The sequence below is a fragment of the Salvelinus fontinalis genome, chromosome 11 (assembly GCF_029448725.1).
Source record: "Salvelinus fontinalis isolate EN_2023a chromosome 11, ASM2944872v1, whole genome shotgun sequence".
NCBI lineage: Eukaryota > Metazoa > Chordata > Actinopteri > Salmoniformes > Salmonidae > Salvelinus > Salvelinus fontinalis.
Genome location: NC_074675.1, coordinates 32,815,251 through 32,829,125, shown reverse-complemented (window position 1 = coordinate 32,829,125; position 13,875 = coordinate 32,815,251). Strand labels below are relative to the sequence as shown.

The window sequence follows — 13,875 nt, the reverse complement described above, 5'->3', positions numbered from 1 at the left end:
TACCTGCTGCTCTAGGGGACCGAAAAGACTGGAAAGAGAACACTATTTATTTACTATATATTTGTCTTCATATTGTAGCAGCAGATTTCCTCCTCTTCGTCTGAAGAGGAGGTGTAGCAGGGATCAGACCAAAATGCAACGTGGTTAGTGTTCATCATGTTTAATAATGAAAATCAACGTGAACACTACAAAAACAACAAATGTGAAAAACCGAAACAGTCCTATCTGGTGCATAGACACAAAGACAGAAGACAACCACCCACAAAACCCAACACAAAACAGGCTACCTAAATATGGTTCCCAATCAGAGACAATGACTAACACCTGCCTCTGATTGAGAACCATATCAGGCCAAACATAGAAATACGAAAACTAGACACACAACATAGAATGCCCACTCAGCTCACGTCCTGACCAACACTAAAACAAAGAAAACACAAAAGAACTATGGTCAGAACGTGACACATATAAGAAAATATTGTTAAATAGGAATAAATAATTTAATCTGTTTTTATATTAATTTTATATTGACATTGCTAGCTACTTACTGTATTTTCCTCAGCCAGTTTTATTTAGCTTACTTTAACTAAGTTTGCTAGCTCTGCTTTCTGTTTATCTAGCTAGCTGATAAAGGAATTTATATGTTTAAAGTAATGACTAAAGGATTCCACCCTGAAATTAAATAGATGTATGAAATGTGTTAAGAGTCATAATTCCATAATATGTGTGACTAGACCATTCTATTACTATGTGGGAGTTACAGTTTTTTACGATTGCTTACACACTCAAATTTAACTTTTCCCACAATTAGCAAAACCTTACACTCAAGGAGCAAAACACAAGGCTAGATTTGCACAACTGTAAGCACATTGTCAGCTTCACACTATTTGCAAAACATTACACACAGTGATTTGCAAAACACTAAACACACTTGTATACATCAGACACAGAAGTATATCATGATGTCACTTCCTTGCAATTCCAAAGCACTGACTGTCAAATTACCACACCTATGAGCCAATCTGTTAAACACAGCCATCAGGTGCACAAACACATGATTGCTAAATTGTAGACACACCAATCAGGTTTAAGCACTATAAAAATGCAGCAGGTAGGTTCACCTGTCTTCAACCTAAATGGAAGGAGTCAGAAGAAGAGTGAGGGTGAGAGGAGGAGTACACCGAGGAGGAGAAGGAGGTAGAGGAAGAGGCAGAGGCCGAGCCAGAGGTCGAGGAAGACCTGAAGCAGGAGGAGAACGTGCACAAAGAAGAAGAGGACCAAACTGATCAAATGACATTTGTGCAACACTAGTGGGCAACACTAGTGAACCACGGATTGACGCTGAGGGAGGCTGGACTGAGAGTTCAGCCAAATCTTAGCAGATATACAGTGGCATCTGTCATAAGGACTTTTCGACAGGAAAACAGGTAAAAGAAGATCTGTCTACAGTTACAGTAATCAGCTGCTTATTGTATGCACCATATCAACACTTGTGATACCCCTTCCTGTGACATTGTACAGTAAGTTACATGTATTATTCTCTAAATAGGATTGAGGGTCGGGAACGACAAGGAGGAAGTGCAAGAACAACATATTCTCGCAAGAACAAGAGAGAGATAATAAACATGGTTTTGGCCAATAATGCTATCAGGCTCAGAAAACTACAAGCCAACATTATCGGTGACCATGCCATTTTCAATAATGTCCATCAGGTCTCTCAGTCAACACTGGCACGCATCCTGAAAAGACATCAGGTTCAAATGAAACAACTTTATCGAGTGCCTTTTGAGCGGATTTCAGAGAGGGTCAAACGGCTGCGGCATGAGTATGTGGAGGTTTGTATCGTTCACTTTAGCACTGTGATGTTGCATACTGCACACATGACTTTTTAACATTGACTGTATACTAGACCTATCCTGAACTACACAATCTTGTCTTTCAAAGTATTTCAGGGAGTTTTGCAGATGGATGCTGAGGAAATCCTGCATGAATTCATATACACTGCTCAAAAAAATAAAGGGAACACTTAAACAACACAATGTAACTCCAAGTCAATCACACTTCTGTGAAAACAAACTGTCCACTTAGGAAGCAACACTGATTGACAATACATTTCACATGCTGTTGTGCAAATGGAATAGACAAAAGGTGGAAATTATAGGCAATTAGTAAGACACCCCCAAAAAAGGAATGGTTCTGCAGGTGGTGACCACACACCACTTCTCAGTTCCTATGGTTCCTGGCTGATGTTTTGGTCACTTTTGAATGCTGGCGGTGCTTTCACTCTAGTGGTAGCATGAGACGGAGTCTACAACCCACACAAGTGGCTCAGGTAGTGCAGCTCATCCAGGATGGCACATCAATGCGAGCTGTGGCAAAAAGGTTTGTTGTGTCTGTCAGCGTAGTGTCCAGAGCATGGAGGCGCTACCAGGAGACATGCCAGTACATCAGGAGACGTGGAGGAGGCCGTAGGAGGGCATCAACCCAGCAGCAGGACCGCTACCTCCGCCTTTGTGCAAGGAGGTACACTGCCAGAGCCCTGCAAAATGACCTCCAGCAGGCCACAAATGTGCATGTGTCTGCTCAAACGGTCAGAAACAGACTCCATGAGGGTGGTATGAGGGCCCGACGTCCACAGGTGGGGGTTGTGCTTACAGCCCAACACTGTGCAGGACGTTTGGCATTTGCCAGAGAACACCAAGATTGGCAAATTCGCCACTGGCGCCCTGTGCTCTTCACAGATGAAAGCAGGTTCACACTGAGCACATGAGCACATGTGACAGACGTGACAGAGTCTGGAGACGCCGTGGAGAACGTTCTGCTGCCTGCAACATCCTCCAGCATGACCGGTTTGGAGGTGAGTCAGTCATGGTGTGGGGTGGCATTTCTTTGTGGGGCCGCACACACCTTCATGTGCTCGCCAGAGGTAGCCTGACAGCCATTAGGTACCGAGATGAGATCATCAGACCCCTTGTGAGACCATATGCTGACACATGCACATTTGTGGCCTGCTGGAGGTCATTTTGCAGGGCTCCCGGCAGTGCACCTCCTTGCACAAAGGTGGAGGTAGCGGTCCTGCTGCTGGGTTGTTGCCCTCCTACGGCCTCCTCCACGTCTCCTGATGTACTGGCCTGTCTCCTGGTAGCGCCTCCATGCTCTGGACACTACGCTGACAGACACAACAAACCTTTTTGCCACAGCTCGCATTGATGTGGCATCCTGGATGAGCTGCACTACCTGAGCCACTTGTGTGGGTTGTAGACTCCGTCTCATGCTACCACTAGAGTGAAAGCACCGCCAGCATTCAAAAGTGACCAAAACATCAGCCAGGAAGCATAGGAACTGAGAAGTGGTGTGTGGTCACCACCTGCAGAACCATTCCTTTTTTGGGGGTGTCTTACTAATTGCCTATAATTTCCACCTTTTGTCTATTCCATTTGCACAACAGCATGTGAAATTTATTGTCAATCAGTGTTGCTTCCTAAGTGGACAGTTTGATTTCACAGAAGTGTGATTGACTTGGAGTTACATTGTGTTGTTTAAGTGTTCCCTTTATTTTTTTGAGCAGTGTATATTGATGAGGCAGGGTTCAACCTCACAAAAGCAAGAAGGAGAGGCAGAAATATCATTGGCCACAGGGCTATAATCAATGTCCCAGGGCAACGTGGGGGTAACATCACCCTTTGCGCTGCCATTTCACAGCATGGGGTTGTCCTCCGTCATGCCAAAATGGGCCCTTACAACACACCTCACATTCTCGCATTGTTGGACCGATTGCACCACATCGTCACAGCAGGTAATGAAATGCACCAGATGCAATATACGGTCATCTGGGACAATGTGTCATTCCACCGCTATGCTTTGGTCCAGAACTGGTTTCAAAGCCATCCACAGTTGACAGTACTATACCTTCCACCATACACTCCGTTTCTAAACCCGATCGAAGAGTTTTTCTCTGCATGGCGGTGGATGGTTTACGATCTCCAACTCCAGGCTCAGGTACCCCTCATTCAGGCCATGGAGGACGCCTGTGATCAAGTCGACGCCGCAGCTGTGCAAGGATGGATCCGACATTCAAGACGGTTCTTCCCGCGTTGTCTTGCTAATGACGATATTGCTTGTGATGTTGATGAAATTCTCTGGCCAGATCCAGCTAGGCGAAGAGATAATGTATAGAATGTTTACTGTAGTATTTTCTGTACAATATTGTCAGTTATTTTCAGATTATTTTTTGTTTGTTGTTGTTATTTACTGGAAATATAACCTGTACTGGATACAGTATTTTACGTTTGTCTGTTGTTTGCTAAGCTAAGAGTGTTATGCACACTACTGTAGTAGCATGAAAACTGGGACATGTTTTGTGATTCTCCATGTTGACTGATTTGGGTATATGGAGAGAAATAAAATATTTTTTCCTCAGTCTGCAACATTGGTCTTGTGTAGTGTTTGTATAGTTGCACTTTCTGTAACGGCTTTCTTCCTGGGATGAAGGAGAGGCTCCTTACGGTAAGCAGGGGGAGTTGGCTCAGGTCTGACTCCTGACTCTGCCACACTCCCCGTGTGCCCCCCCCCCCCAAGAAATTTTTGGGGCTGCCTCTCGGGCCTCCAGCCGCTCTGCCGTGCGAGCGCCTCATAATAGCGCCTCTCCGCCTTTGCTGCCTCCAGCTCTTCTTTGGGGCGGCGATATTCCCCTGGCTCTGCCCAGGGTCCTTTGCCGTCTAATTCGTCCTCCCATGTCCATTCCTCCAAATACTGCAGCCTCTCATGCTGCTGCTGCTGCTTGGTCCGGGTTAGGTGGGTGGTTCTGTAACGGCTTTCTTCCTGGGATGAAGGAGAGGACCAAAATGCAGCGCAGTTAGTGTTCAACATGTTTAATTTAACGAACTGTGAACACTTACAACAATACAAAACAACAAACGTGAAAACCAAGACAGTCCTATCTGGTGCAGAACACAAACACAGAGACAGGAAACAACCACCCACAATCCCCAACACAAAACAAGCCACCTATATATGATTCTCAATCAGGGACAACGATTGACAGCTGCCTCTGATTGAGAACCATATTAGGCTGAACACAGAAACAGACAAACTAGACACACAACATAGAATTCCCACCCAGCTCACATCCTGACCAACACTAAACAAGCAAAACACATAAGAACTCTGGTCAGGACGTTACACTTTCTCTGTGTACTTCATTTACAGTACTCTAATCACTGACAATTAGACTTGCTAAAAGTGTTTTAGGTTAGCAACAGCAGTGTGTAACTGGTTCAAAAAGATCATATGAAGTCATATGAAAAGTGTGTGTTTCGTATGGTAACAAAATATTATTTTTATGAAGTCGTGTATAGTTTTGACAAAAGTGTTCCATTTTGCAAATGATCTGAAGTGTTGTGCTACTTTGGTGTAGGGTTGTGCTAATTGTGTGTAGTGTTTTGACAAACCGGGCCCTGTTTTCAAAATTGTGCTTAAACAATTTTTAAAAACTGTAAGAGGGAGACATGTATTGTTGAGAAAACAGAGGCTGGTAGACTACACATGACCTGACAACAGGAGGGCCCTTCCAAGGCCTCTCTTATCTGGGGAGGAAAGGAACGTTGAGAAACGGCTGGTAGAAAAGTGATACGTGTGTGTGTGTGTGTGTGTGTGTGTGTGTGTGTGTGTGTGTGTGTGTGTGTGTGTGTGTGTGTGTGTGTGTGTGTGTGTGTGTGTGTGTGTGTGTGTGTGTGTGTGTGTGTGTGTGTGTGTGTGTGTGTGTGTGTGTGTGTGTGTGTGTTTTCACCTTTATTTAACCAAGTAGGCAAGTTGAGAACAAGTTCTCATTTACAATTGTGACCTGGCCAAGATAAAGCAAAGCAGTTCGACACATACAACAACACAGAGTTACACATGGAGTAAAACAAACATACAGTCAATAATACAGTAGAAAAATAAGTAAAACACTGGAATGGTAGATTTGCAGTGGAAGAATGTGCAAAGTAGAAATAGAAATAATGGGGTGCAAAGGAGCTAAATAAATAAATACAGTAGGGGAAGAGGTAGTTGTTTGGGCTAAATTATAGATGGGCTATGTACAGGCGCAGTAATCTGTGAGCTGCTCTGACAGCTGGTGCTTAAAGCTAGTGAGGGAGATAAGTGTTTCCAGTTTCAGAGATTTTTGTAGTTCGTTCCAGTCATTGGCAGCAGAAAACTGGAAGGAGAGGCGGCCAAAGGAGGAATTGGTTTTGGGGGTCACCAGTGACCAGAGAGATATACCTGCTGGAGCTCGTGCTACAGGTGGGTGCTGCTATGGTGACCAGCGAGCTGAGATTAGGGGGAACTTTACCTAGCAGGGTCTTGTAGATGACCTGGAGCCAGTGGGTTTGGCGACGAGTATGAAGCGAGGGCCAGCCAACGAGAGCGTACAGGTCACAGTGGTGGGTAGTATATGGGTCTTTGGTGACAAAACGGATGGCACTGTGATAGACTGCATCCAATTTATTGAGTAGGGTATTGGAGGCTATTTTGTAAATGACATCGCCGAAGTCGAGGATCGGTAGGATGGTCAGTTTTATGAGGGTATGTTAGGCAGCATGAGTGAAGGATGCTTTGTTGTGAAATAGGAAGCCAATTCTAGATTTAACTTTGGATTGGAGATGTTTGATGTGAGTCTGGAAGGAGAGTTTACAGTCTAACCAGACACCTAGGTATTTGTAGTTGTCCACATATTCTAAGTCAGAACCGTCCAGAGTAGTGATGCTGGACGGGCGGGCAGGTACAGGCAGCGATCGGTTGAATAGCATACATTTAGTTTTACTTGTATTTAAGAGCAGTTGGAGGCCACGGAAGGAGAGTTGTATGACATTGAAGCTCGTCTGGAGGGATGTTAACACAGTGTCCAAAGAAGGGCCAGAAGTATACAGAATGGTGTCGTCTGTGTAGAGGTGGATCAGAGAGTCACCAGCAGCAAGAGCGACATCATTGATGCATACAAAGAAGAGAGTCGGCCCAAGAATTGTGTGTGTGTGTGTGTGTGCGTGCGTAGAGGGGGTTATAAAGACTGTTCAAAATTTGGTTGACTTTAGAACGTTCTCTGAATAAACTACAAACCTTTTGCAGAATCTGAGTCTTTGCCTAATTATTATTAAACCCAGGGTTTTACAAACCTCAGGGAATTAGTCAAAGCTTAAATGATTGTTAGGTATCATCATTGGGATTGAAAATTCTCGTGACACTAGCTAACTGTTATTATAGCTGCTTTCTGTTTGTATGTAGCTTGTGTAGCAATATTGATGTTACTCATATTGATGTTACACAGGAAACGGAAACCAGTTGTTACTTACTTGATTAATGTGCTGGTTGACAACATGCCTAGTAAAGTTTGCTTAACTATATATCTTTGTCTGTCGTGACTACAACACAAAGCATATTGAAACAGCTTTCACTTTAATGGCATTCCTCGACGACATTTTCTTTTATCTTTCCAAGTGAGATTGAGAATTATTAGCCAGCCACTGACTTTTACGTGACTGGAAGAGAAGGAACGGACATTTAAATTCACTTAGCAATGCATGCTGTTAATCACGACATAGCTAGATATAACTGTTAATTTGGATTCGGGGAACGTTTTGAATCCAGAAATTATTCTTTTTTTATGTAATGAAGAATGTACATCCCATTTGAACATTATCGGTATCAATACGTTTTTAATTTAAACGTTATTTTGTATATTTGTATTTGATTTAGGCTACATTTCGCAAATCGGAATAACCATTTTGTACAGTTGTAGTTACCAATGTAACAAATAACTGTCACAACGTAACTATTTTACTACAACTAACGGTCACGAGAAGTTGTATAAACCATACAAGCTATAATGTTGTATGGACCTCGTGGCGCAACGGTAGCGCGTCTGACTCCAGATCAGAAGGTTGCGTGTTCAAATCACGTCGGGGTCATATAATTTTGCTTAAAGGTGCAAAATGCAGAAATTGATCCGACAGTTCCTCTTTGCAAAAATTCTAACAGTTCGACTAATTACAGTTTGTTTATGTGGCAAAACAAGCAAGTGCAGATAATCATTTTACCAAACAGTTGCGAAATATATTTTCCATACCAAAATATTGTATTTTCAGCTGTTTAAAGCCAAAAGTAAAAGATGCACAAAATAAACGTTAGAACGGGAAGTATAAAAATAAAGGACATAGAACAGATCTACCGCTTCTTAGACTTGCATTCAATGCGAATGACAGATCTATAACTTAAAATTCTATGTGAATTTCATCGGTTCGCCCAAAAAGTGACATATTGCAGTTTTAAATGTCATACTTATTTCTTCCTCCATACTGTTTCATCTAGGCTACATTTGTAACGGAATACCATCGAATCATTCAATAAATGTAATGCTAATGTAATGAATGATAATGATAAGATAAGATATGTTCTGTTGAATAATACCCTTCAACTGTGAGCATATTTACTTACAATTAAATAAAATGTTTTCATGAGAACCATTTTGACCAGGAAATGTAAAAAAAAAAAAAAAAACGTCAAAAACGAGATAAAGAATAAACAGAATTAGTTTTTTTCACCCAGCATGTATTGCAAAATATAACATAAAATGTGCATAGAATTATATTGAAACATGAGAAACATAACATTTACAGAAAGTCATATCAATGAACATAACTAGTGATTATTACAGTCACTGATGTGTTTTGAACAGCCTAATACACTAAGCCATTATATGTCTATTATAAATACTCTTTGTAGGCCATAGAGAGAAGAGTCAGGGAATACGTCAACCTTTCTTCAATAACCATTCATTCCTCTTGACAAATGGGTACAGATGGGTTGTGGTCAGTTCTTCTTTGTGTTTCTCAAGTGGTCAAGTGGTCATGGTTGAAAAATGGTCACAGTCGATGGTCATCATGGATCATCACGCTTCCTACTGGCAGGAAATAGAGGTCAACGGTTAGGTGAACACCAATCCTCTTTCTTTCCTCCTTCCTTTATTTGTTTATTTTTTTCATCCCCTCTCTTACCACTTCCCCCACCCCCACAATATCTCACCTCCCTGCCGCCGCAGGTGCCACAGATGCATCCAAACAGTCCGTTGACCATCTGTATTCCACACAGCACCAGCTCCAGACTTGCCACCACCAACAGCGTGGCGAACAACCCAAGGTTAAACTCCACAACACCTTTGGGCTCTATACACTTTGTCCACAGGTCACTGTCGCCCAGGTAACTCCCGTTGCTGCAATGAGGAACAATCAATTATATTTATCTTTTGTCAGAAAGTTCTTTACAGTAGCCAGGACTAGTCCCCAAAGACATAGCAAAAATAAATATACATACAGTACCAGTCAAAAGTTTGAACACACCTACTCATTCAGTGCTTTTTCATTATTTTTACTATTTTCTACATTGTAGAATAATAGTGAGGACATCAAAACTATGAAATAACACATATGGAATCATGTAGTGACCAAAAAAGTGTTAAACAAATCAAAATATATTTTATATTGGAGATTCTTCAAAGTAGCCACCCTTTGCCTTGATGACAGCTTTGCACACTCTTGGCATTCTCTCAACCAGCTTCACCTGGAATGCATTATTGTCCTGTTGAAAAACAAATGATAGTCCCACTAAGTGCAAGCCAGATGGGATGGCGTATCACTGCAGAAGGCTGTGGAAACCATGCTGGTTAGGTGTGCCTTGAATTCTAAATAAATCACAGACAGTGTGACCAGCAAAGCACCCCCACACCATCACACCTCCTCCTCCATGCTTCACGGTGGGAACCACAAATGCGGAGATCATCTGTTCACCTACTCTGCGTCTCACAAAGACACGCCAGTTGGAACCAAAAATCTCACATTTGGACTCAGACCAAAGGACAGATTTCCATCAGTTTCTTGGGCCAAGCAAGTCCCTTCTTCTTATTGGTGTCCTTTAGTAGTGGTTTTTCTGAAGCAATTCAGGCTGAATCAAAACCGGCCGTGATTGGGAGTCCCATAGGGCGGCGCACAATTGGTCCAGCATTGTCCGGGTTTGGCCGATGTAGGCCGTCTTTGTAAATAAGAATTTGTTCTTAACTGACTTGCCTAGTTAAATAAAGGTTACATTTATTTTACATTTTTATTATTCGACCATAAAGGCCTGATTCACACAGTCTGCTCTGAGCAGTTGATGTTGAGATGTGTCTGTTACTTAAACTCTGTGAAGCATTTAGTTGGGCTGCAATCTCTGAGGCTGGTAACTCTAATGAACTTATCACTTGCAGCAGAAGTAACTCTGGGTCTTCCGTTCCATGTGTTGGTCCTCATGAGAGGCAGTTTCATCATAGCGGTTGATAGTTTTTGCACTTGAAGAAACTTTCAAAGTTCTTGAAATGATCTTGATTGACTGACCTTCAATTCTTAAAGTAACGATGGACCGTAATTTCTCTTTACTTATTTGAGCTGTTCTTGCCATAATATGGACTTGGTCTTTAACCAAATAGAGCTATATTCTGTATACCACCCCTACCTTGTTACAACACAACTGATTGGCTCAAACACATTAAGAAAGAAAAAATTGCACAAATTAAGTTTTAACAAGGCACACCTGTTAATTGAAATGCATTCCAGGTGAAGGTGGTTGAGAGAATGCCAAGTGTGTGCAAAACTATCATCAAGGCAAATTGTGGCTACTTTGAAGAATCTAAAATCTAAAATGTATTGTTGTTTTTTGTTATTACATGATTCCATATGTGTTATTTCATAATTTTGATGTCTTCATTATTATTCTACAATGTAGAAAATAGTACAACTATAGAAAAACCCTGGAATGAGTCGGTGTGTCCAAACTTTTAACTGGTACTGTATATTATCTTTGGAAAATCAGTCTTTGACTTCAATGGGACTACCCGGTAAAAAAATATGTATTTTATTTTATTTAACCTTTATTTAACTAGGCAAGTCAGTTAAGAACAAATTCTTATTTACAATTACGGCCTACATAAAATGAACCACAAAATAATTGTTTTAACAAGTAATAAAATACATAAATAAACTTACTTGTTGAAGAAAGGTCTCCCCCACCCTGGAACAGATGTTGGTGTTTCCATAAAGAGGCAGACAGGTCCATTGGACAGGCCCAGGGCAGATGTAGCCAGACTGTACAGTGCTCCAACAACCCCAGCAGCAGCAAACCCAATGGATAGGAACATCTAAAATGTAGCAAGGATAATCCAGAGGTCAGGGGTCAGGGTAAGAGAAGATTGAGTATGTTGTACGTTTCATCTTTGTTGTGTATTTACTACTTAGAAAATAAGATTTATTTGGGCTTCTACAAACTTGGCTTAACTAAAGGTTGAATAAATACAGTGCGTTTCTCAGCCAGTAGTTATATGTTTGATTTATCGTGTTATGTTATGCTTTTGCCAAAAGAGGTATGTTGCTTGTCACAAATTGCTTTATTGTGTATTTACACTAACCATAATTTGAGTGAGTGTTACTTTGTGGGCAGTCATTGGCCATAGACGCCCAGTGAATTATTTCCTGGTATTACACCTGTTTCACCAGCAGGGGGTGGTAAAGTCAAGCTATTTTTTCTTTAACCGGTATGGCTGTAACTGTCATTGCCCACCCATAGTCCCAGGCCCCTCAGCCTCTTATTGTGTAAGGTGTTACGGGCTTAAAGTAGGTAGAAGTTGTCTTTAACAAATTAAATAGGATCAGATATGAATGGTTAAGGTTGGGATTGGGGGGCAGTAGTTAGAGTGTAGTTAGACTTACCCCACAGCGGTTGGCACAGCAACCATTGCTGCTAGTCAGGTGGATATGGATTGCTGGAATAAGGCACTGAAGAGAGAGTGAGAGAGAGAGAGAGAGAGAGAGAGAGAGAGAGAGAATAGGAAAATAAAGCATTTGAGAATACTTTCATCACAACTGTGTTGGTATGGAGAGGCATATTTAGAGACAGCATATTTAAAATGTACATATAGTCAGCAACATCAGGGGAATTAACATTTGGGAACTGTTGGTCACAGTAATGTTACATTATTCCAATTCAATTGTTTTTATCTTGGAAACGACCACACAAACCTGTGATGGTGTGACCAATACTCTGTAGAATCAGCATGTCTAAACCAGGGTTGGGGTCAATTCCATTTCAGTTCAGTCAATAAACTGACATTTCTATTCAAATTTGATCAATTTCAATTTAACATTTTCAAACTGACTGGATTGAAATGGAACTGAACCAAAGCCGAGTCTTTTAAACCAATTAAGTCACATAATAGTCTTAACTAAACTTTAAACTCACCATGATTCCTCCGCCGATGACACCTCCCATGAATTTGACCTCGTCGGTGATCCGGGCTCCATTTTCTTCTCTGTCCAACTTGGCGTACTTCGTCGACCAGTCGGGGAAGAACGCAATGATGTTACAGATGATTGAGACCCCCGCCAGGATGTAGAGCGAGATCGCAATGACCTTAGAGCACTTTCCTGTACACATGTTGCTAGTTGTACAGTTTCTTCAACGTTGAGGGAGAAAAAAAAGGCCTTGTTGGTTTCCACGAAAAATGAAATATGGTAGACTTCAGTTGTCTCACTACAGTACTCCCCCACTGAGAAGAATTCAGAAGATTTCAACAAAATGTCAGAGACAACTCCTCCTGTGCTCTCTTCTCAGCTAGCTATAGAATGGCTCTAGAGGTAGATGCGAAGCTGTATAAATCCTGGTGGTGGTTAGCTTGGTAGAGGAGGGGCTAGTTAGGTGATAAAATTAAACTATAGACCACCCCCTCATTGATTCCAGTGACCAGGGCCGTGCAACGACCTTTGGAGCGGCAAGTGCTAACATCTGCGTTGTAGGCCTACTTAAAAACAGTTGAGTTGAACCTGTCCCTGTCACTGACCATGAGAGACGACATACAACTTAAAAAGTAGCCTGTGTGCCACTACTCATAATACCGCTAGGTGCCGGTAACTTCTGCAGCAGCTGGAGGACAAGTGCAGTGCACTCTAGAGTGGGAAAGAAAAAAGGAGAGGAGGGGAATTTTCCAAGATTAGAAAATGAGAGATTGCCTAGTTTGATGGGCAATTATTTACAGAAAAGGAAATAAAATATACTACTAGTATAATAATATTAATATTATTTAAAAAAAATACTACCAATCTGAAAGGGCACTTTCTTTAGGGCACTTTTCTCATAGGAGGGCGAAAGGTTAGGTGCTCAGGAACGGCTAGAGCCCTATCTGTGAACGTGCCTGCCAGGGACTGCATCACTACATCACCTTTAGTTGGCCTTATTATTGAGTCATAAAACTGGGTTGGGTTTGTCCATCCACATGGAGTCAGGCAGTAGTGGAAAAAGTACTCAATTGTCATGCTTGAGTAAAAGTAAAGATACCTTAATAGAAAATGACTTAAGTTAAAGTGAAAGTCACAGTAAAATACTAACGTAAACTCACATAAACTCGTACATCGCCTTGGTCTGTACAATTGCCCTTATTTTAGCGCCCCAAAAACGTAATACTTCCAGATCAACTGTAATGTCAAAACCATTGTAAAGCACAATTTCTCCCCTTTCCAACAGAATCAATTACATGACCTAAACGCTGCCCGTTTCTGCATAATTCAAGCAGGCAATGAGCCCCGTCGGGTCTTTTTAAAAATGGCGGGTGGGGAAGCGAAACTAATGCGTGATAGTGAGAAGGAGAGATGTTGTGTGGGAAAATTGCTTTTTTTCACTCGATCTGTCCAACTTATCACCTTACCCCCAATAAAATGTAAATAAAACACTATAAAGAGTTTAAATAATGTGTCATTACATACCTATTTGAAGGTTTGTGTCAAATTTGAATCGGGTTTTTAGGGCGGCGCTAAAGTGATCTTA

At 41.7% G+C, this 13,875-nt stretch overlaps 1 protein-coding gene and 1 non-coding gene across 3 annotated transcripts; one reads left to right on the top strand and one right to left on the bottom strand.

Moving 5' to 3' along the window:
* Positions 1–7,871: 7,871 nt before the first annotated feature.
* trnaw-cca (transfer RNA tryptophan (anticodon CCA)) lies at positions 7,872–7,943 on the top strand. Its single transcript has one exon. It is a non-coding gene; the product is annotated as a tRNA-Trp (tRNA).
* A 619-nt stretch (positions 7,944–8,562) lies between these two features.
* On the bottom strand, positions 8,563–12,739 carry LOC129864825 (transmembrane 4 L6 family member 4-like). Of its 2 annotated transcripts, none has more exons than XM_055937109.1 (5): positions 12,298–12,739; positions 11,769–11,834; positions 11,049–11,200; positions 9,058–9,244; positions 8,563–8,935 (listed from the first exon to the last, which is right to left on the bottom strand). In XM_055937109.1, exons 1-5 carry the CDS (start codon positions 12,490–12,492, stop codon positions 8,933–8,935), a joined length of 603 nt encoding a protein of 200 aa, XP_055793084.1. In that variant the 5' UTR covers positions 12,493–12,739; the 3' UTR covers positions 8,563–8,932. The 2 variants fall into 2 exon arrangements, with proteins under 2 accessions (XP_055793084.1, XP_055793083.1); XM_055937108.1 differs by having other exon boundaries at positions 8,563–8,932; positions 12,298–12,738.
* Positions 12,740–13,875: the final 1,136 nt, after the last annotated feature.